At 33.7% G+C, this 22885-nt stretch overlaps 5 protein-coding genes across 5 annotated transcripts; 3 read left to right on the top strand and 2 right to left on the bottom strand.

Annotated features, from left to right (window-relative positions):
- The first annotated feature begins 3338 nt into the window (after positions 1 to 3338).
- LOC130678107 (uncharacterized) lies at positions 3339 to 4535 on the top strand. The gene has a single exon (XM_057485096.1). The coding sequence runs from the start codon at positions 3339 to 3341 to the stop codon at positions 4533 to 4535; it is 1197 nt and encodes a 398-aa protein (XP_057341079.1).
- Positions 4536 to 19261: 14726 nt separating this feature from the next.
- LOC130678099 (histone H2B) lies at positions 19262 to 19923 on the bottom strand. The gene has a single exon (XM_057485089.1). It carries the CDS (start codon positions 19891 to 19893, stop codon positions 19519 to 19521), a length of 375 nt encoding a protein of 124 aa, XP_057341072.1. The 5' UTR covers positions 19894 to 19923; the 3' UTR covers positions 19262 to 19518.
- Positions 19924 to 20221: 298 nt separating this feature from the next.
- LOC130678106 (histone H2A) lies at positions 20222 to 20650 on the top strand. Its single transcript, XM_057485095.1, has one exon. It carries the CDS (start codon positions 20265 to 20267, stop codon positions 20640 to 20642), a length of 378 nt encoding a protein of 125 aa, XP_057341078.1. The 5' UTR covers positions 20222 to 20264; the 3' UTR covers positions 20643 to 20650.
- A 1116-nt stretch (positions 20651 to 21766) lies between these two features.
- Positions 21767 to 22454, bottom strand: LOC130678101 (histone H3). Its single transcript, XM_057485091.1, has one exon. The coding sequence runs from the start codon at positions 22203 to 22205 to the stop codon at positions 21795 to 21797; it is 411 nt and encodes a 136-aa protein (XP_057341074.1). The 5' UTR covers positions 22206 to 22454; the 3' UTR covers positions 21767 to 21794.
- LOC130678102 (histone H4) lies at positions 22304 to 22877 on the top strand. The gene has a single exon (XM_057485092.1). The coding sequence runs from the start codon at positions 22536 to 22538 to the stop codon at positions 22845 to 22847; it is 312 nt and encodes a 103-aa protein (XP_057341075.1). The 5' UTR covers positions 22304 to 22535; the 3' UTR covers positions 22848 to 22877.
- Positions 22878 to 22885: the final 8 nt, after the last annotated feature.

Here is a 22885-nt window from a genome sequence, read left to right as displayed (position 1 = left end):
CTTCTTCTTCTTCTTCATTTTTTGTCTTAGCGTCTCTTGGTCTTTTCATGAGTGCTACTTTTTTGGGGCTTACACCCTGGTTATTTAGATCTTCGATGATGTCCTCGATACCAAGCGGTGGAAGACCTTTAATAACAAATTTTTGGCCACGTTCATTTTTACGTGAGAACGTGTGATACTGGATTTTATGTTTATCTAGGAATTCTGAAATGATCTTGTGATCTACTTCAGTCGTAGTGTAGAAAGTTAACGTTTTGGGCGTGTACTTCATGTTTATAAACATTTTTTGTATAATAGTTGAGTAATATTACAGTAATCGAATTGTAATTACACTGAACTTTTGTGAACTATAAGTATAGTAAAATTACAATATGAGTATTCTAATTTTACTAAACTAATTACCAATAAAAGTTTTGTGAAATTACAATATGCGTATTGTAATTTTACTACACTAGTTGCCAATAAAAATTTTGTAAAATTACAATATCTATCTTGTAAAATTGTCAAGATTATGTGTGAAAATTCTTTAGTACAGTTACAATAAATTCAATAGATATTACTAAAATTATATTGAGGGAAAGTTTAGTGAAATTACAATACGCATATAGTAAATAGCTCGAATTCTTTTTAAAAAGTGTATAGTAACATTACTATACGCATATAGAAATTTCACTAAGCTGAGAGCTGAGTAAAGTTTAGCAAAATTAGTAATTAATTGTAATTTATTTATCTAAATTTTTGTCTGAATACATTTGATTTTTTTTTATATTTTCTAATTATATTTTTTATAAAAGGTTTTGATTTTTATTAATTATTTATATAATAATTGTTCCGTCGAAAACGGAAGTCCGGAGACAATTGTCATCATAATAATATTTAAAATTTAAAACATTTAAACCGGTCTCCATCTAGCGGTGTTAAAAACCATCTCGTCGCCAACTCGGGTCGCATCGCGAACGCGCGCGCTAAACATAGCGTCGGTTTCTCAGTGCATCTTCGTTGCACTCACGCCTTCAGTATATCTCTGTCGTTTGGGTGTCTGAATTTTTCCGTTCCGTCGAAACGACGACCCGGCGTCACCGCGTCTTTTCGTCAGTTGACCACAAGTCTTCATACTGTACACACTCGCTGTGAACATTCTATCCGCTACATTGCCAAGCCAATATTAAAGTTAACAATAATTGTTAATTAATTGATTATCAATTACGAATTCGTGCCATCGTGTCGAGATAAGTATTAATTAATACGGTTTCATAAATTTTATTCATTATTTCGTTGAGTTTCAATAATATTTCGGGAATTAAATAAAGACCGGGTGTTTTATTACGTCGTAGTAAAAACACGCCGGGACTTGTTGCGCGTGGGTCTCACCCATTAAATCTCAAATACTTAATCGTGTTCTATTAATTATTCGATAGGATTGAATTCGATATTTAATATTAATATTCGTACTAATATCAAATAATAATCGATTCAAATAATATTGAATGTTTAATAATTATTATCTTACATTAAATTCATTCAATTCACCGATCTGTTCGTTTACATCTTAATTACCTTGCAATAATTAAGCATTAATAATTATCATACATACGTGATAATCATAATACACATAAAACTAAAATTTGATTTGTTCGCGCTTCAATTATTATCAACGCATTTAGCCGTTGTCATATAGATATCATATCTAACCTCATTCGTGCAATAGCCACGTGCTAACAGCATCCATCAATCCAATTGATGAGATTTCAATTAACTGCAGTTAAACCAATCGCCTCTGTTGCAAAATAACAATAATAATAATAATAATAATTCAGCGTCATATTGTCTTTGGAATATCCCATTACAATTTGATAGTTTATATCGCCGATCTGATCAATCGGTAGACTCGCCTCAGCGCACCGAAAGCTTTCACCCATTCATTCGCTAGCATTAGTACCAAGTACTATTTAACTGTCCCGCAGTGGACTCTTTACATACGCATTAGTACCAAGTACTATTTAACTGTCCCACAGTGGACTCTTTACCAACGCATTAGTACCAAGTACTATTTAACTGTCCCACAGTGGACTCTTTACCAACGCATTAGTACCAAGTACTATTTAACTGTCCCGCAGGGGACTCTCTATCATCACAGTACACATTCACACACACACACACACACATCTCTATATTTCATTTGTGTCAATTGTTCAACGAGTTACCCTCATTCTCATTATCTTAACATTCTCAATCTTGTTCATTGTACTTCTTCAAAGGGTTTTATGCCGTAGCGCTTTCCCTCAATTTTTTGGGTCAAAATATATTCTTCATTTTTGATATACCCAAACCACGAGTTTTATTAAACAATACCTATCACATCCTACCTATCATTACAATAAATTAATCAAATTCCAATTACTAATTTAAATTAATTTACAGATAAATTTAGACAATAAAAAATAACGTTTAATAAAAAGGGAAACATTTTCCCACAAACATTTTGGTGCCTCCTGTGAGGTAACTCGATTGGACAATTAAAATATATTCAAATAAAATATATTCAAATAAATATCAATATCAAGTGTGGATACAATTTGATTCAAAACGTCATTCATATATTACCGACCGTTGACACCGCCGCATCTGGAGGATCATCTGCAGTGAAATCCAGCTAAGTTCAAAATTTATTAAACATTTATTCGCCATTGGCAGTATTTTTCATTCTTATCATTCATTCAATTCAACACTGATTCTATAATTTGATTTGATTTCATTTTAATATCATTTAATTTTTATTACAATCGGATCACAATACTTAATTTTTGTCATAAATTTACTGAGTTTTTCAACTCATCATAAACGAGTGAATCTTACTATTAATGTTTAATTATTTAATTTTAATATATTTGATATTTAATTTCATTATATTTGGGTTGTTGTCTTATTTCGGATTGAGCTGTGTAATTCTGGGATTACATCAATTATTTGTCGCAAGACCATTTAATTGTTGCGATCAGTGAATTGCTCAAGTCTTCGAAGTATCAAATAACTGAAGTATCTATTAAAATTAAAATTGCTAAGTCGATTGACTAATCTGATCCCGTCAATTATTTGATCTGAGGATCATTTCATTGTAGTGATCATCGGGGTCAATCGATTACGTTAATTAATTACATTATAATTCTTCGCGATCAATTGGGGATTTGGACTGTCTGACTCTTGGGATCGCCTCAATTATTTGAATTTATCGGTTAATTACGGTGATTTGCGAGTCGTGCAGTCGAATTTCTTTCAATCTCATTATCATCAGTACAACTTGAATCTCAATACCCAGTTTTAAATATCTAATTATTGAAATGACGGACCAGGAAGGAGACGAGACCATTTCGCCGATCGAGAGAAAACGTAACGTAGTAACATGCCACATTGATCAATTAGTCGATTCAATAAATACCCAAGAAATATCCGATTTGCGAGTACGGTTACGATTCGAACGCGTCACAGTTGCATTCCGCGAATACGAAGAGCTTTACAATGAATTGATCGCGTGTCAACCTACGGCAGCCGAAACAGAACACTTCACACATGTATCCGACGGATATTACGAAATTGCTGAACATCTCGCGAAAGACGGCCCTCTCGCGAACAGTACAATTCTCGGGAATTCAACTCAAACTGAAAAACAAACTTTGCAAAGACTGCCGGTACCACAACTACCCACCTTCTCCGGAGATTATAACGAGTGGATATCTTTCTCAAACTTATTTCAGAGTATTATTGATCGACGCGACGATATTGCCGATATTATAAAATTTCAATATTTAAAAACGAGTCTGAAGGGAGAGGCCGCGCAACGGATCATACATTTACAGGCTTCGGATGCCAATTATCAGGTGGCTTGGTCCATCCTTAAGGGAACCTATGAACTTAAGAGGGTATTGAGAAGCAAACACATCGGGGCGATATTTAATCTCAAAAAACCGGAAACGGCTAACCCAGCCACCCTTGGACATATACTCAACACTGTACGACAAAATTTAACATCCCTCGAAACTCTTAGATGCCCACCAAATCATGAATGCTTTATTTGGCACATCGAAAGGATTTTACCGGATCCCATTGCTGAAAAATGGCAGGATACTCTCAAACCGAACGATTCCCCTACTGTTAACGATATGTTCAAGTTTTTGGAAGCAACTATTTCGCGCATGCACACTAAATCCGTGTCTAATTCTAACAAGAGTAATATTAATAAACGACCTTTTATCGATTCTTCAAATGAATCCAAGGCATGGAGAAACGTTGAAGGAAATCGCGTCTTTTTTACTGCATCAAAAAATTGTGAATATTGTCAAGCCACGGAGCATTATTTATTTCAATGTAGAGAATTCGATAAATTAACTGTACCTAAACGATGGGAGTTCGTAAAACAACGTAACCTCTGTAGAAATTGTCTTAGCAAATATCATTCCCCGTGTACATCCGAGGCGCGCTGTAAACACTGTCAACGATTCCATCATTCAAAATTACATTCTTTGTGTCCATCAAAATAGAAGCGATTATAATCTTTGGATATGTGGAAGTAATCCATAATTTGGACTTTGTAATGTAGAATCCCATTGTTGTAAAGATTCAATTTCCATAAAGTCATTGAATACTTCCTTCCACGATCTTCATATAGGCTAGTTACGGATCGATATTGGGGGTCCCATGATGATTGATGGGATTCAGACGAATTCGTTTCTGTTGAAGAAGGAGAGATCCTTTGAAATTTTCTTCTTTTTCTTTTATTTCTCTTCGTATTATTGGCTTTAGGATCCATTTTTGTTGTTGATGTTTCGAGATCATTTGAAGAATTTGTCACTTCAGCAGAAGGAAATACCTTCTGCGAGTTTTCTCTCTTACAGTCCGGTAAATAAGAATTTGATCCATTTCCTTCGCTTTACTTGAGTCGGGTATAGGAAATGACCGTGACTTCTCTCAAATATATTTCAAACGCGTGATCGACTTCAATCTTTAACGTTCGAGGAAATAACTCCGTCAACCTTAGACATCGCGATTAGTTTAAACTATAAGCCTCTCTAGACTCTTACTACTGATCAACATGATGTCATAACTCTTTCTACTGTAGACAGTCTAATCAGTAAAAATTACATCTCTACCTGATCCTGATTTATTTTCTGTACCAGATAATCCTCTACTCGGAGATTTCTCACCAAGGTTATCCAGAACGTCTGGAAGTGCTGACAATTCGAGTATCTACATGGAATGCAAACGTCAAAAATGGAGCCATTACTGAGGTGCATCCAGGAAGCGACGGTGTCATACGAGTCGTCGGGGTCAAACATCACGAGGAATTTACACATGAAACACTCGGAGATTCTGTTCATTAATACCCAATACTTGAACTACTTAATAATAATTGCCATAAATTATTTAAAATTATAACATATTGTAAACACTCATACACTATTTACACTACTTACACTCATACACTATTTACACTACTTACACTACTCTCACTCATTCATATTCGCATCTCGCGGGCGGGAGCGTGTTCCGTCGAAAACGGAAGTCCGGAGACAATTGTCATCATAATAATATTTAAAATTTAAAACATTTAAACCGGTCTCCATCTAGCGGTGTTAAAAACCATCTCGTCGCCAACTCGGGTCGCATCGCGAACGCGCGCGCTAAACATAGCGTCGGTTTCTCAGTGCATCTTCGTTGCACTCACGCCTTCAGTATATCTCTGTCGTTTGGGTGTCTGAATTTTTCCGTTCCGTCGAAACGACGACCCGGCGTCACCGCGTCTTTTCGTCAGTTGACCACAAGTCTTCATACTGTACACACTCGCTGTGAACATTCTATCCGCTACATTGCCAAGCCAATATTAAAGTTAACAATAATTGTTAATTAATTGATTATCAATTACGAATTCGTGCCATCGTGTCGAGATAAGTATTAATTAATACGGTTTCATAAATTTTATTCATTATTTCGTTGAGTTTCAATAATATTTCGGGAATTAAATAAAGACCGGGTGTTTTATTACGTCGTAGTAAAAACACGCCGGGACTTGTTGCGCGTGGGTCTCACCCATTAAATCTCAAATACTTAATCGTGTTCTATTAATTATTCGATAGGATTGAATTCGATATTTAATATTAATATTCGTACTAATATCAAATAATAATCGATTCAAATAATATTGAATGTTTAATAATTATTATCTTACATTAAATTCATTCAATTCACCGATCTGTTCGTTTACATCTTAATTACCTTGCAATAATTAAGCATTAATAATTATCATACATACGTGATAATCATAATACACATAAAACTAAAATTTGATTTGTTCGCGCTTCAATTATTATCAACGCATTTAGCCGTTGTCATATAGATATCATATCTAACCTCATTCGTGCAATAGCCACGTGCTAACAGCATCCATCAATCCAATTGATGAGATTTCAATTAACTGCAGTTAAACCAATCGCCTCTGTTGCAAAATAACAATAATAATAATAATAATAATTCAGCGTCATATTGTCTTTGGAATATCCCATTACAATTTGATAGTTTATATCGCCGATCTGATCAATCGGTAGACTCGCCTCAGCGCACCGAAAGCTTTCACCCATTCATTCGCTAGCATTAGTACCAAGTACTATTTAACTGTCCCGCAGTGGACTCTTTACATACGCATTAGTACCAAGTACTATTTAACTGTCCCACAGTGGACTCTTTACCAACGCATTAGTACCAAGTACTATTTAACTGTCCCACAGTGGACTCTTTACCAACGCATTAGTACCAAGTACTATTTAACTGTCCCGCAGGGGACTCTCTATCATCACAGTACACATTCACACACACACACACACACATCTCTATATTTCATTTGTGTCAATTGTTCAACGAGTTACCCTCATTCTCATTATCTTAACATTCTCAATCTTGTTCATTGTACTTCTTCAAAGGGTTTTATGCCGTAGCGCTTTCCCTCAATTTTTTGGGTCAAAATATATTCTTCATTTTTGATATACCCAAACCACGAGTTTTATTAAACAATACCTATCACATCCTACCTATCATTACAATAAATTAATCAAATTCCAATTACTAATTTAAATTAATTTACAGATAAATTTAGACAATAAAAAATAACGTTTAATAAAAAGGGAAACATTTTCCCACAAACAATAATTATTTCTTTTATAAATGAAGCTACTTTCGGATGAATGACAGTAGCTTTTCGTTTTTTTCCATCTCGCTTATTACCCTTCCCTGGTGGAGAAATTTTAAGAAACAATCTGAAAAAAAAATAATAAAAATGATCCATCATTTGTATTTTACAATAAAACTTGATAAATTAATGTAATAGTATAAAACTTACTTTTGAATAGCTTCCATTGTCTTTTCTAATTTGTTTGGATAAGCAAATCCAAAGACATAGTACGATAAAAATGTAACTAAAATTCCTTCAAGGAATGAATCTACTCCAATCAGACATTGTTTTTCGAGTACAACATTGTATCGATTGTTATCATCGTGTAATTCTTTTCCTATTAACAGAAAAAACAACATACATACATATATAATTATGACATTGAATTCTCTTGAAATCAGAAACTAATTTTATGATATTTATTATGTAATACCTCGGATAATTAATCTCGGATTTGTTACTGGCGTCACTGCAAACAGCTCATTTTCCTCCAATTCTTCCTGAAATCGAAATTTGAAATTTGAATAATTCAACTTATTTACAACTTAAAAACAAAAAAATAGTTAACTTGCACTGACAAAATAATAAAGAAATGTTAAATCTTCTTTATTATTATCAGTCTCAGACTGAGTGTCTGTAGACTCTATATCATTTTTTTTGGTGATGTTGGTGATTAGTGAAACTAACATACTTGTTGCAAAAAATTTATATAATATAATGAACAAAAAATAAATAAAAACTATCGATAAAATAGTATTAACTGATTGGTACTTTTAATGCCTAAAATAGATAAATTCATTTTATATAAAAATTTTTTTAATCTCCACAAGGAACGCAATATTAGTTTTTAAGCATAAATTGTATCGATATTAAATAATTTCATGTTATTAAATAAAGTCATTTTTAAACAACTAAAAAAGAGATTAATAAAAAGTATAAATTTTTAATAAAGTTAAGTTGAAATATGAAAAATCCGTGTTTAATACTAAATTATTTCTAAATTGAAAAGTATTATAATCTCATAGACAATTTAATTCAGAAAAGCTGATGACTATTAAAACTTATTTAAATTTGTATAAAAATAGATAGCAATAATTCACATATTCTCTTTAGCAGTGACACAAAACGATTAGCTTTTAAGAAAAAGTTAATATAAGGTTGATGCGTATGGGATGCTTACCTTTTATAAGACCAAATATATATTGCTTCTTTGTTGGATCTGTATCACTAGTTACTTATTTAATGAGTTTATTATACTTCACTAAAATTGTTTATAAAATGAATAACTAAAAAACTTGCACAATTAAAAATTCACTAATTTCACACTGATTATTTTTATTAATATTCATTGTTTTTCTTTATTGTAATTGTCGCTAACGTGTTCACTTTGTGCCTAAAAGAATACGTATGTTCCTCCCGAAGACGAAGGGCTATGTGTTCTAGTTGTATCGGCTAAAGGTTGTTTGTTTCTTAAATAAAACTAAGACCTTTGTCCTGGGACCTTTGACGTCACAAGTCACATGTTGGTCCCGGCTCGTGTATGAGAGAGGTTTTTATGACCAGAGAAAAAGTAAACTCGATGGTAGATCGAGAAAATTTCAAAAGAAAGAGAAACATTTTCTACAATTCTCAGCTTACTATTATTATCACAATTTAATATAACTACGAATAATTACATAGAATTCTGAATAATTTTTATCAAATGAATTTAAAAAATTGTAACGACAATTTTTAATTTAATGGTTCTTCCGTCAAAAATGTGGTCTATGTCTTGACTGCTTTGTTTTAACATCGAAAGTTTCAAACCGTTTATTTTTTGGTCCATATATTGGTATAGGAAGAAGCAAAAGAATTTGGTTGTTTTCAAACATCTACAAACACACAGTCGTATATTTTAATAACTTAGTCCCGTATATGTTTTTGAATATCTCTTAAATAACATGAAATATAACGATACTATACATTGCTACAATTAACGCGTATGTGTCGTTTCATGTATAAGAATATGATTATACATCTTTTCCGAGAGTTATTTTTATACATGTATATAGTCTTTATTCTTTGATAGCAAATTCACTCATGAACAAATGCTTATCTGTATAGCAAACTCACAAGAAATTTTAAATAATTAAAAATTTTTTAATTTTCTAAGAATAAAAGCATGCACACAGTATGTTAAAATGCAATATTGGTAAAAATTGTAGAAATCAAGATTTAATTAATTAATAATTAAATTATGGGTAACTGTCAATTTATTCTGCCTCAACGAATTTTATGTAGACTGCGTAAAATATCTTTTTCATTTCAAAACTGATAATTGATTTGTTATGAAATTGAAGATAAATACTTTACAGTTATTTTATTATCGGTTAATTATTTATTTTAACGTTGCAGTATTTCAAGTATTGTAATTGTTATAAATAAACTTTATTATTTGAAAACGTCCCTATAACATGGTAGCATCAGAAAAATATTTAAACAATAAAAAGAGTTGGAGAAAAAAAAAGTCTGAGGGCATGTTTGAAGCGTTCCGGTAGATCGTAAAATAAGGCAACGGTCGGAAGACTTACTACCGATCCTTTTTTTTAAATAAGACGTGATAAAAAAAAAAAAGGAAAACTACGAGAAAGTATAAAAATTCATAGAGAATATGAAAATATGTATTGCAGATGTAGAACCTTAAGGTCAAAATGTAACTTGGTAATAAAAACCGAAAATTATAATTTCAACTTACAGATTGTAAATCTAGCTTATGCCAATAATCTCATTATAATTAAAAATAATGCCAGGACACAAAAGACTAATGCTCAAAAAATTATAAAAAAAATTTTTCATCTTATAATTCATTTTGGCTCATTTTTAATTACTGTACATGTTTTCTGTTCAGTATAAATTTTGCAGTTATTGAGAATATTATTTTGTTTTTAATTTTACTAATAATTGCAATAAACTAAATAACTAATATTCATAATAAATCCTTTTTTCCACCTCTAGTCTATCGTAAGATCAAAATTCTGATTTATTTAATGCGAAAAATTCAGAAATCAAAACTAAAATATCCATTTAATATTTCCCAATAGAATATGTAAATTTAAATAAATATTAGATTGATAGCTCAATGTTTTGATATAGTTTTAAAAACCAATTTGTTATGGTGGTTTTACTTACAATTGCAGCCAGTTAAATCACAAATATTTATGATAAATTTACCGGATTTTACTTGAAATGTCCACTGTAGTGTCTTAAAATTACAATTTGTATTAGATCAATTCAAAAGGAAAGTAAATTTACAATATCGATTTTTTATTTCCGAATGAAATTTGTAAATTTGAATAATTTTATTGTAAAAATTAAAAAATTTTATTGTAATTTCAAAAACAAATCTTTTGTTGTAGTTTTACCAATAATAACAGTAAAGTAAATCACAAATCTTTATGATAAATTTACCATCTCATAGTTGAAATGTACACTATAGTATCGTAAAATTACAATTTGTACGAGATAAATGTAAAGGAAATGGAAAATTACAATATCAATATCTTATTTCCTAAGAAAATAAGTAAATTTAAATTGGTGTTTGGTAAATATTCAAAAATTTAATAGTAATTTGAAAATCAAATTTTTGTCCCTAATTTTACCAACAATTATAGTAAATTCAATTACATGAATTTATAATAAATTTACCATATTGGTGTTAAAATTTTAACTATACTATTGTAAAATTACTATACGTATTTGATTCATACAAAAATAATGTAAAATAACAATTTTTTTTTGTGATTGTACAATTTGAATATCATTTTTACAGAAAGACATTGTAATTTTACAAATATTGTTTACTGTTTAGTTTTACAATACGCTAATTTGTAAATTTCCATAACATATGTTTGGTAAACATATTGGAAATTTACTATTTTTTTTAACAGTGACTTCTGGCAGCTTTTCTCTTACTTGTTTGATGAGTGATTTAGTGTAGTTGATTTCTATGGAGCTGATGTCTACGATTATTGGTATTGTTGTTTTTTTTGGTTTAGTAGTTTGCGTGTCCATTTCATTGTTATCATCGGGTTCCCCGTCAGACGAATCTCCGTGATGTGATAGTGCATTGAATCGGTTCTGAAGTTGTATGTCAACTTTTGGTGTCTTGTTTGAGTTCTTCATTTCTATGTCTTTGAATTTTCTTTTCTGATTTGCCTTGTTTTTTCCACTTGAATCAATTGAAGATTGTTCGAGTTTCGTGTTTAGTATTGGAGACTGCCCATTGGCAGCTCCTTGAGATAAATTGCTATCGATATAGCAAAGTTGATCAAGGTTCATAAACCTTGCTTGTCTAACTAACTAGCACTATTAAGGGCACGCTGTATGTCTCAAAATCTGTCTCTGTCAAACAGGTGTTACCCCTCTGACAGCTGAGTAGCGACTCGGCCTATTGTTTTTGGACAGTCTTTGGTTTTATGAAAGTCGGCGCATTTAACACACCTAGATGGTTTAAAGGAATGTCCGGTTTTATGTCCAAACTCCTGATAGTTGTAGCACTGTGTAATTTTTTTTGTGTTTAAATATCTTTCTATTTTGACTATGCATGAGCATAGATTTTTAATTGACTGACAGGAAATAGAATGGGTAATCAGTTGGATTTCCATTTTTTGTTTTCATAGCTGAAAGCTTCAATGGATGAATGCCTTGATCTTAGAGATTTTTGGTTAGATCTTCAAAATAGGTCCTCTTGGAAACCCCTTGATTACGAACTTCTTGTCTCTTTCTTTTTTTGTGGCATATGTATGGAACGGGATAGTTCTTAGTGATAGATGTTTCATGATTTCTAGATGCGATGCTTCGTTTGAACTGTATAAAGTAATCGCCTCTTTGGAGTATTTTAGGCTGATGTTTTTGTCTAATTTTTTAAGATAATTGGTCATTGATGTAACTTCTTCAAATGTCTTGTTCATTTGTATTCGCTTTCACAACATTTTGTTTCTTATTCTTGTGCCGTATTATCACCACTGTTGTTGGTTTTACGCTTTCTCTTGTGATTTGTTTTCTACATATTGGAAGTCTCTTGGCAGAGGTCTTTGAGGTTTCTTTATTTTTGGTTTTAACTTTCAGTTTGACTCTTTCGCACTTTCTTACTTTCTTCTGTGATATCACTGTAGGTCTGTTCGCTTCGAGAGCTGGCAGCCGAATCTATCTGTGCCTCTTGGTCGCAGATCATTTTCATTTCGAATAGTATTTTTATTTATTGGGTAAATGTTTACAAAGTATGAATTTTTGCAGTTTTATTTTGTTCTGTACCTATTGCTTGCGCAGTTTAACCAGTTACATTCGTTCTATTAATTTATAATATTTATAATTTTATGCATTTAAGAGATATTTCTTGTGAGTTTGTCCCGCACGGAAAAAATTATATATCCGTATATATTCGGGCAAATCTGAATATATGCCGCATATATTCAGGTCATTCGGCATCCGAAATGGAAGTAGATTTCTATATATAATAATTTGATAATCATCCATCAAAAATTTTCAAAGATATAAACAATGGCATTATTACCATAACACATGGGCCAATTTATGTGACTTTAAACCCTTATTAAAGTGGAACAATCATCAGAAAACAAAAAATTAAAAAAGGAAAATGTACCTTTTTCTATCGGCTACCAAGTTCTTTTTACATAATAAGAATAGATATACCCGTTAAAAAGTTATTTACGAAAAAAAGCCGAAAAAGTAGAATTTTTCGTTATTTTCGGAATTTCAAATGTCCACCATTTCTAAACTAGTTGACCGATTTTGCTCATCTTCGAACTTAACCCTGATGAAATAGAACGATTTGTGACGATTAAAACTGTTTTCATCGTTCTAAATCTTCATGAATCGTCAATTGATGATTGAAGAAGATTAATATTGATTAAATTTTTAATCGTTTTAAATCGTCTTTAATCTTCATGCGGAACCAGAAATTGCAATATAATTTTACGATTAAAGACGATTCATGGCAATTTGAAATTTTTAATCGTCTTTATCGTTAATCGTAAAATACTATTGCAATTTCTGGTTCTGCAAGAGGATTAAAAACGATTTGAAATTTTAGTCGTCATTAATCGTTTTAATCGTAATAGTATATTGTACAACTAGTGCGGTCGTCAATTGCCCACGAGAGCAAAGTTGAGCGCACGAACGAAGTGAGTGCGCTCATTTGATCGTGTGGGTAATCGGCAACTTACCGCGCGAATTGAACATACATTTTTTTATTATTAATGCGATATGAGTACTATGTTAATGCTCGCTGTTTTGTTGACCAAGTAGCTTTTTGCTGATTCAACTGTTGCCGCGACATTTTTGTGGGTTATACGATAATCTGCATGTGGCAAGTAATTTTGATAATCGTATAACGCACACAAATATCGTGGAAACAGTTGAATGGGCAAACAGCTATTTGGCGAACAAAAGAGCATGCACTTCGATAGCACTTATATCGCATGAATGATAAAAAATAATAAATCGTCTTTTGACGATTGGAGACAATTAAATGTGAAAATCCATGACGATTATGACGATTAATGATCCCTGGCGGTTTTAAATCAACCTGGAAACACCCTGGAAGTGGAAACACGGTGGATCCAGGGTGGTTACACGGTATTTCCACGATGGTTACACGGTGTACCCACCATGATTCCACGGTGTATTCACCATGATTCCACGGTGTATTCACCGAGATTCCACGGTGTATCCACGGTGATTACAGTGTGTACGTTGAATCACGGTGGGTACACCGTGTAACCACCGTGGAATCAGGGTGATAAAATGAAAAAAACGCACCGTGATTCCAGGGTGTTTCCAGGGTGATTCAAAACCGCCAGGGATGATTAAATTTTTAATCGTCACAAATCGTTTTGTTTAATCAGGGTTAATCGTGATGATCGTTCATAGAATAAGTGTGCCAAGTTTTATTAAGATCCGTTAAAAATTGTGGCCGCTATCGTCGCAACATGGCGCGTTATATTACACATATATTAGAGTGGTCCAAAAAAAACAGTTTTTTTTTTTTTAAGGGCTATTATCTCAAAAGCTTCTCTAAAGTATAAAAAAAATTCCCTCTAAAGCGCAGCTTGATATCTCCATTCTTCAAGAAGCTCAATACATTAATATTTTCCCATTTAAATAACACGTAAAAAAAATTTTTTTACGATTTCATCCGGTAAAACTACGAAAAAAATTTTTCTCTGAATGTTCCATCAATTATTCTTGTAGGAAATTTAATTCTCTACAAAAAAGTATTAAATAAGTTTTTTCGTAATCCTAACGGGTAAAAAGTTATTGAGCTTTAAATATTCGTAATAAAAGAAAATTTAATTAGATATGAAGAAAATTAAATTCAGTATCCATCCGCAAGTACTAGCTTTAATTGAAAAATATAATGAATTTAGGAGAAAACGTAAAGAACAGAAACAATATCTGTTACAAATAGTTGCTGATCATAGGAAAAAACATCCAAATTGTAATAAGAAAAATTAATCATAATTATATAAACGATTGTTAAATTATTTATTTATTATAAACAGTTTAGAGTTTGATTAATTTCGAAATAAATACATGCAGTCACCAAAAAAGTTTTCAAAAAGTTGAAAATTATTTCAAATCTATAAAAATTAAATAAATTATCTAGTAATGGTGTCAATTCCATTAAAGAGTTGCGCGAACTATTTTCCTTCAAATTTACGTAGTAACGAGTACTTAAAGCTCAATAACTTTTTAACCGTTAAGATAATGAAAAAACTATTTCAAAACTTTTTTGTAGAGAATTAAATTTCCTACAAAAATGATTGATGGAAAATACAGAAAAAAAATTTTTTACTATTATAAATGGGAAAATATAAATGTATTGAGCTTCTTGAAGAATTGAGATATCAAGCTGCGCTTTGAAGGGAATTCTTTTTATACCTTAGAGAAGCTTTTGGAATGATAGCCAAAAAAATTTTTTTTTTTTGGACTACTCTAATATATATGTAAACTTTTGAACCAATGGTATTTTTGGAACCTACTCGATGAATTATGATAGATTATGGCAAAATTCTTTGAAAATTCCACCATGAGGACAAATGCAAAAGATAGATTTTTATGAAATCTACTAAAAAAAGTGACACCTACTTGCACTAACTGCAAGAAAGATCATCCTGCAAGCTTCACAAGATGTGAATTTCACCAATCATATCTGCTGTCTGTAAAACGACGAAAAAATCAAAACACAAGACCAAAGCAACTTCAGAATGGTGTACAGATGCCGCCCAACACACAGGACAACGTCCCGAATCTCGAACCTACATCATCGCCACACGGAAAAAAATTAATCGTAAATGCAACATGGTGCAGTCTTGGTAAATAAACATGATGAAATCATGTTGCATTCACATGATTTGTCATGTTTCGGCTACATGATAATCATGTTGTGGTAACATGAGAAAATCATGTGGCATTCACATGATAATCATGTTTCGGCTACATGATAATCATGTTGCGGTAAAATGAGAAAATCATGTTGCATTCACATGATCTGTCATGTTTCGGCTACATGATAATCATGTTGCTGCCACATATTGTCATGTAGCCGAAACATGACAAATCATGTTGCATTCACATGATTTTCTGATGTTACCGCAACATGATTATCAGGTAATTAATAATACTAAAAAACATGAAAATGTAGGAGAAATAACTACTCTTCTTACTGAACTAAAATCATTAGGTTCACCCTGTGTTATTAGTAGTATAATTAAACACGCAAGGATATTGGTTCAATCTCTAAAACAATGTAAAGATCGTGATGCCCAATGTGAGGCATTTGTTAAATTCTCAATTGCGTTAGGTTGCCATGGCTAATCCACGTCTTAATACTAGATTAGGACACTGGAATGCAAACGGTTTATACCATAAACGAACAGAACTAGAAAATTTTATCATAGAACATGACATAGACATAATGCTAGTCAATGAAACTAAACTAAACAAATTTAAACTAAATAGCATGCTGGGTTATCAACTAATAAGACATGACAGACTTGGCTCAACCGGGGGTGGTCTTGCAATCATAATTAAAAAATAAATCAAATTTAGTGAACTCGAAATACCTAAACTCAATGGCATAGAATCAATAGGCATCAAACTCAATAATAACGTAAACAATTATTCTACATATATACGGCCAACGATTAACAATAAACTTAATAAAATCGACGAGAAAGACCTAGAAGTATTCATGAATTCTGCACACTCAGTGATAGTACAGTAGGACCTCGTTATAAGACTAGCTCGGGGTTGTAGGGGAAAAAATTATTGGAATTGAGGTACCGCCACTATTGTGCTTAACAGCATTTGCGCCCAAACCTCGCTATAAGACTATCGCCGTTTTGCGTTTTATTTATGTATTCGGTTCAACTCTACTCTATTATACAGTGAATCTATTTAATATATAATCATAAATAAACAGAATTTTGTTGTACTTTTCTGTTAATTAATTATGTGATACCACGAAATTTTAAGTATTCTTTATGAAAATAAATTATTTAATCTACAATCTTTATGTATGTTCATTTTATCTCGATTTTAGTCGTACTGGTCGTTAGTCTTATAGCGAGGATTCGGCGCAAAACTTTTATTGAGTTGTTGGTGGGGAAAACGTTTCGAGTGAGTTTTAACAAATTGAGGGGAAGAGTCTTATAATGCGTAGTCTTATAACGAGGTCCTACTGTAGCAGGAGACCTAAACTCAAAACATACATCCTGGTACTGTAAAACCAATAACTTCAATGGTAACCTACTTTAAGAATACATAAACAAACACAATTACACAACTGAAGCTTCCAATACCTACCCCTTATACCAAGACAACGGCGGACAACCCAGCACCGTAGATATATATAGCACTTTTGAAAAATAGTCCTTATAATTGTACAATAGAAGCAATAAACACCCTAGATTCGGACCATCTCCCAATACTTATAGGCATACATTATAGACATGATTTAGATCAAGACAAAATATTTATTTTAATGTACAAAGACGCAGACTAGAAAAATTTAGGCACAATATTAATGAGAAACTCACCATTGACTCTAAAATGGAGTTCAAACATGTCAGTGTCACGATCGGAGAGAGTGAAGGCGACGGGCGAAGGATTATATTTAATTAATTATTTAGTAGAAAACTACCGGAAATATTTATTCTATTACTCAACCAAGGAGTCAAAAAGAACCGTCAAGTGGCTAGTGTGAGAATGTTAAATATTCGGTAATATTCCAGAATACTAAATAAGTCTATTTCGTGCCGAGCGGAAGTACGATAGACTATCCCGATTGTTGACCTGCGTGGCTTAGGATAGGTCCGGGATATTAGAGCGAATGGAAAGTAGGTAGGTGAATATGGGCCCTCGAGAAGTCCCTGTTCTTTACGTCTGTCTTTTTCTGTACCCGTTCACTTATGAATGTTAGAGTAAGAGGTACAAATAAGAAGAAGATATATTTTTAGAAAAGGAAACGAATTGCATATTCTTATATGTTGTTTTACATAGATGTATTACACTTTTAACAATATTTAATTAGACTTACCACTCAGGTTGAAGTGGTTTACAATTTTCGCTGATCACACTCTCTCACAGTTCACAAATTTAAATTTATGATCGCGAAATTGGACAGTTTATTTTTATTTTTAATTGCGCTGGGACACGACACTGTGGCTTCGTGAATTTAATTCAGCGGAATGAAATGCACTATTCGGACTCGAAGCTACTGGGGTACCGAGATGATGCACTCCTCTATCTATCGAATACGAATGCGAATTATTTTATTTTAATTCAGGATCTAGATCTAGGAGTCCAGATTCCTAGGCTGTGGACCGTCACGAGACCGATGATCCTGATTTGGGTAAGTTAAATCGACCGAGATTTTAACAAGTTTAAAATTTAAGTATTTGACCAAGGAGCCCGATTGCCTAGGCGGTGGACCGTCACGTGGACAACGATTAAAATTTCAGACTCTGATTTGCGATACTAATCGGACGTGGCCGTTTAGAACTAATCTTTAGGTTGATAGAATTTCGGACCGAGAACCGGCATAGATTACAACAGATTAGCGATCGACTGCCTCCGCTAGTTTTTTGGCAGTTTATATACTCTAGGTCGAATAGGGGAAGCGTATGGTTCCAATGGATTTCTTTCTGGTTTTAGCTGATCGATGTGATGGTCTAATGAAGCGTTACGTAAGGGTTCCGGATTCGGTGGTCATCTTTTGTGACAAACAAATGAGTAATCTACACTATAGGTGTATTGTTAGCTATAATTTTCGGGTTTAGGGAATTGAGATGCGTAAGTGTTCCGGGTTTGGATGTGAAAAACAAATGCGTAAGCATGTTGAGCAATCTGCGTTATAGGTCCAGTATTAGTAAAAGGGTGTCTAAATATATATCTAAATAGACAAAAATATGATGCGTGAATATTCCGGATTTGGAGGTCATCTTATGTGACAAAAACAACTGAGTAAGCCTATTGAGCAATAATTTCCGAGGTTTGGAGATAAAAATATGACTCGAAATATTGAATTTAAGTTATAAGTAACGTCAATCATTTAGCTCGTAAAATTTGTTTACCGCGGATTCATCAAAGGTACAGTGTACACGTGCACGCGTCCCAGGTAAAGTGGACGGTAATTTTATCATAATTTCAATCGTCTATCTGGTATTATGCTTACACACACACACACACACATTCTCTTGTAAATGTATTGTCACGAAAAGTACGCAGGTAGGTGTGGATGCAAGATAAGCATGCTTCTAAGCATCATCGTTAGACTGAGAAAAGATGACAGAGAGAGACAGATAGATACAACATTGTCCCATCTGTCGATCCCTGTCTGTTCACGGTCATCATGCATACACGTACATAGATACCAGAGAAAGGTCAAGTTTATTGGGTGTAGTCGAGTACTTCTTGTCAACAAAATAATGAAGTAAAAATAAAGAAAAATAAATAATGATATAAACTATTGGTTTGGTTGATTAAATCGCAATTTATGTATATATCGATTGTTACATCAGTATAGATGCCATGGCAGAATTTCTCAATATTAATAATAAATCATATTTTTTAAAAACTTTGAGGAATAGAGCAAACTTTAATTGTTAAATATTTGAGTTAAATTAACAACAATTAATTTAAAGTCAAACTTTTACTAATAACTTGACAAGTATTGATACGTTTTGAAAAATTTGGTGGCCCTGAAAAGGGCCGTTTGGTTTATTGAAAGATTAGAAAGTTTATTTAGAGCTGGTGTACTTTGTGACGGCTTTGGTTCCTTCACTGACGGCGTGCTTTGCCAATTCACCAGGCAACAAAAGACGCACTGCAGTTTGAATTTCCCGGGAGGTGATGGTGGAACGTTTGTTGTAATGCGCAAGTCTAGACGCCTCAGCTGCGATACGCTCAAAGATGTCGTTGACGAAACTGTTCATGATACTCATGGCTTTACTAGAGACACCAGTATCAGGATGAACTTGTTTCAAGACTTTGTAGATGTAGATGGCGTAACTTTCCTTACGCTTCTTCTTGCGTCCTTTTTTATCGGACTTAGTGATGTTTTTCTGGGCCTTGCCCGACTTTTTAACAGCTTTGCCACTTGTTTTAGGAGGCATGATGATCACTGATTCAACACTAGTTCAAGACTGGAGTCAAAATGTGAATTTGCCAACTTTACGTTTCTTTTTTAAGAGCTAACGCATTGGTATGATCGGACCAATGACATTGCGTACCATCGGGTGGAGGGGATACACGTAATCCTATTGGAGCGCAGGTACCGAAACAAAATAATAACAATATTAATGGCGTCGGAACCTGCGATCGAATCAAAAAAGAGTATTAATGCAGGGGATAATTCCTTCACTATGAGTGGCTCGCAGTAACCGACGTAAAGTTGGGAAATACAATGACTTTTGCTGCCAGAAGCACAATTCGTCTCTGACGCTTTTGAGTAAATTACGTGTTCCGTTCACTCTAACTTACAATCATGTCTGGTCGCGGTAAAGGTGGTAAAGTAAAGGGAAAGTCAAAGACTCGTTCAAGCCGTGCTGGACTTCAGTTCCCAGTTGGTCGTATCCATCGTATGTTACGTAAAGGTAACTACGCTGAACGCGTTGGAGCTGGGGCTCCGGTGTACTTAGCAGCTGTTATGGAATACCTCGCTGCTGAAGTACTCGAGTTGGCAGGTAACGCTGCTCGTGATAACAAGAAGACTCGTATCATTCCACGTCATCTCCAACTGGCTATCCGTAACGATGAAGAGTTAAATAAACTTCTTTCTGGAGTTACCATCGCTCAAGGTGGAGTTTTGCCCAACATCCAAGCTGTCTTATTGCCCAAGAAAACCGAAAAAAGCAGTTCTTAAATTACTTTCCCATCTCTACATAAACAAAACGGCCCTTCTCAGGGCCACCAAATTTTTCAAAACGTATTCAACTTTTTAGTTTTCAAATTCATTATAATAAGTTATCTAATGCAAAATACAATTAGCATAGTCCTATACATGATTTGATGTGACAAATTATATATACAGTAATTTAATTGTATGGTCAGAAAAATTAAAGGTTATTGAAAAAACCCTTAATTTTCAGGAGGCTATTATCTAAAAAAATGGTCGTAGAACAAAAAGAAAAACAAATTGAAGCTTTAAGTATCTAATTTTTAAACCCTGGGTTCATTTCTTTTATCTTTACTAGTTATACAAGGCCATATATTGCCAATTTCCATTCACGGCCGTGTCTGGAGTAATCATTTATGGCCATACATATATCCCAGTTAGGTCTGCCGTACATATATCAACAGATAGGTCGTTAAAGGATTTACACTTCAAAAAATTTGTATTTTATAAAATCAGAAAAATTTCATCTTAAACAATAATAAAAATTTTTAAAAACAAATCAATTTACCCATTAGCGATCAATTCGGCTTCAGGGAAAATCATAGTACACATCTCAAATAACTTCAACACACAAATCCACACTGATGCGGTACTTATATATATCGAAGAAGCCTTCGATCCCGTCTGTTACGAGAGGCTTCTTTATAAACTATACATCAGTTCAGCTTGCCCTCATATCTAAGCAAACTCATTTAAAACTATTTATTATCTAATAGACCTTTCTAAGTAATTACTAATGATGTCCCTTCGCAAAAATTAAGTATAGCCGTTTGAAGCTACATGGTTCTTTCCTGCAACCAGTACCATTCTTATATTGTATTAATAACCTATAATATAGAGGGGCAAACACTGCTCTTTTCGTTGCTTCATGCAAAAAATATCAAATTTATTCTAGAGAAACTAAATGAATTGCTCGTAAATTATGATAAATGGAAAATCAAAATCAATGCTGTCTAAACAGAGTATGATTATTAGTGATTTAGGTGAATGACGAAAATAATTTATTGCAATGAATCAAATTAAGAATATGAACGACTTAATGAATTTTCTTAGTATGAAATATTTGATGGCCCTGAAAAGGGCCGTTTGGTTTATTAATTTTTGATGTTGAAAAATAACTTAGGCACGTTCTCCTCGAATACGACGGGCCAATTGGATGTCTTTGGGCATGATGGTAACACGCTTGGCGTGGATGGCACAGAGGTTGGTGTCTTCAAAAAGACCAACGAGGTAGGCTTCGCTGGCTTCCTGGAGGGCCATTACAGCAGAGCTTTGGAATCTCAGGTCGGTCTTGAAGTCCTGAGCGATTTCACGCACCAAACGTTGGAATGGTAATTTACGGATGAGGAGCTCAGTGCTCTTCTGGTAACGACGGATCTCACGGAGAGCGACTGTTCCGGGACGGTAACGATGTGGCTTCTTGACTCCACCGGTGGCTGGCGCGCTCTTACGGGCGGCCTTGGTAGCCAGTTGTTTGCGTGGAGCCTTTCCACCAGTTGACTTACGAGCAGTTTGCTTAGTACGAGCCATGATAAGCTAGTTAATCTCCGAACAAACGTAGTATAACGTTCAGAAACTTAGAATAGAATGAGTTTTCGGAGCCGAAAATCGCCTTTTTGTCAACTCGCAGAGCCGGCGGCGCGTAATTCGTTTTTTTTCTTGGTGGAAGGGGTAATTTAGCATCACTTTGATTGGTTTATTTCCGAGAGAGGGAGAAAAATGCACTACTGCTCTGATTCGTCCAATTCTAGGGGTAGGAGTAAATCTAAGAATGTCTTTATAAAGAGGCTCAAAATCGGTTTTGGAGCATTCTCAGTCTAACTTCGTCAGTGTTTACTTAAAAGTTCTCAACTCGCAATCATGACTGGTCGTGGTAAGGGAGGAAAAGGATTAGGAAAAGGAGGAGCCAAGCGGCATCGTAAAGTTCTTCGTGATAACATCCAGGGTATCACTAAACCAGCTATCCGTCGTCTGGCTCGTCGTGGTGGAGTCAAACGTATTTCTGGACTCATCTACGAAGAAACTCGTGGTGTTCTTAAAGTCTTTCTTGAGAACGTCATCCGTGACGCAGTCACCTACACTGAGCACGCCAAGCGGAAGACAGTCACCGCCATGGACGTTGTCTACGCTCTAAAACGTCAAGGCCGTACTCTTTACGGTTTTGGAGGCTAATTTTATTACTCGACCCAGCAATTTATTAAACCAAACGG

This window comes from Microplitis mediator, unplaced genomic scaffold (assembly GCF_029852145.1).
Source record: "Microplitis mediator isolate UGA2020A unplaced genomic scaffold, iyMicMedi2.1 ctg00000142.1, whole genome shotgun sequence".
Lineage (NCBI taxonomy): Eukaryota > Metazoa > Arthropoda > Insecta > Hymenoptera > Braconidae > Microplitis > Microplitis mediator.
The sequence above is the reverse complement of the archived record's forward strand: the minus strand, read 5'-3'. Positions and strand labels throughout refer to the sequence as shown.

Excerpts from the sequence above, each read along its gene's own strand:
- LOC130678107 (XM_057485096.1), top strand. The coding sequence starts at position 3,339 with ATGACGGACCAGGAAGGAGACGAGACCATTTCGCCGATCGAGAGAAAA.
- LOC130678099 (XM_057485089.1), bottom strand. The coding sequence starts at position 19,893 with ATGCCTCCTAAAACAAGTGGCAAAGCTGTTAAAAAGTCGGGCAAGGCC.
- LOC130678106 (XM_057485095.1), top strand. The coding sequence starts at position 20,265 with ATGTCTGGTCGCGGTAAAGGTGGTAAAGTAAAGGGAAAGTCAAAGACT.
- LOC130678101 (XM_057485091.1), bottom strand. The coding sequence starts at position 22,205 with ATGGCTCGTACTAAGCAAACTGCTCGTAAGTCAACTGGTGGAAAGGCT.
- LOC130678102 (XM_057485092.1), top strand. The coding sequence starts at position 22,536 with ATGACTGGTCGTGGTAAGGGAGGAAAAGGATTAGGAAAAGGAGGAGCC.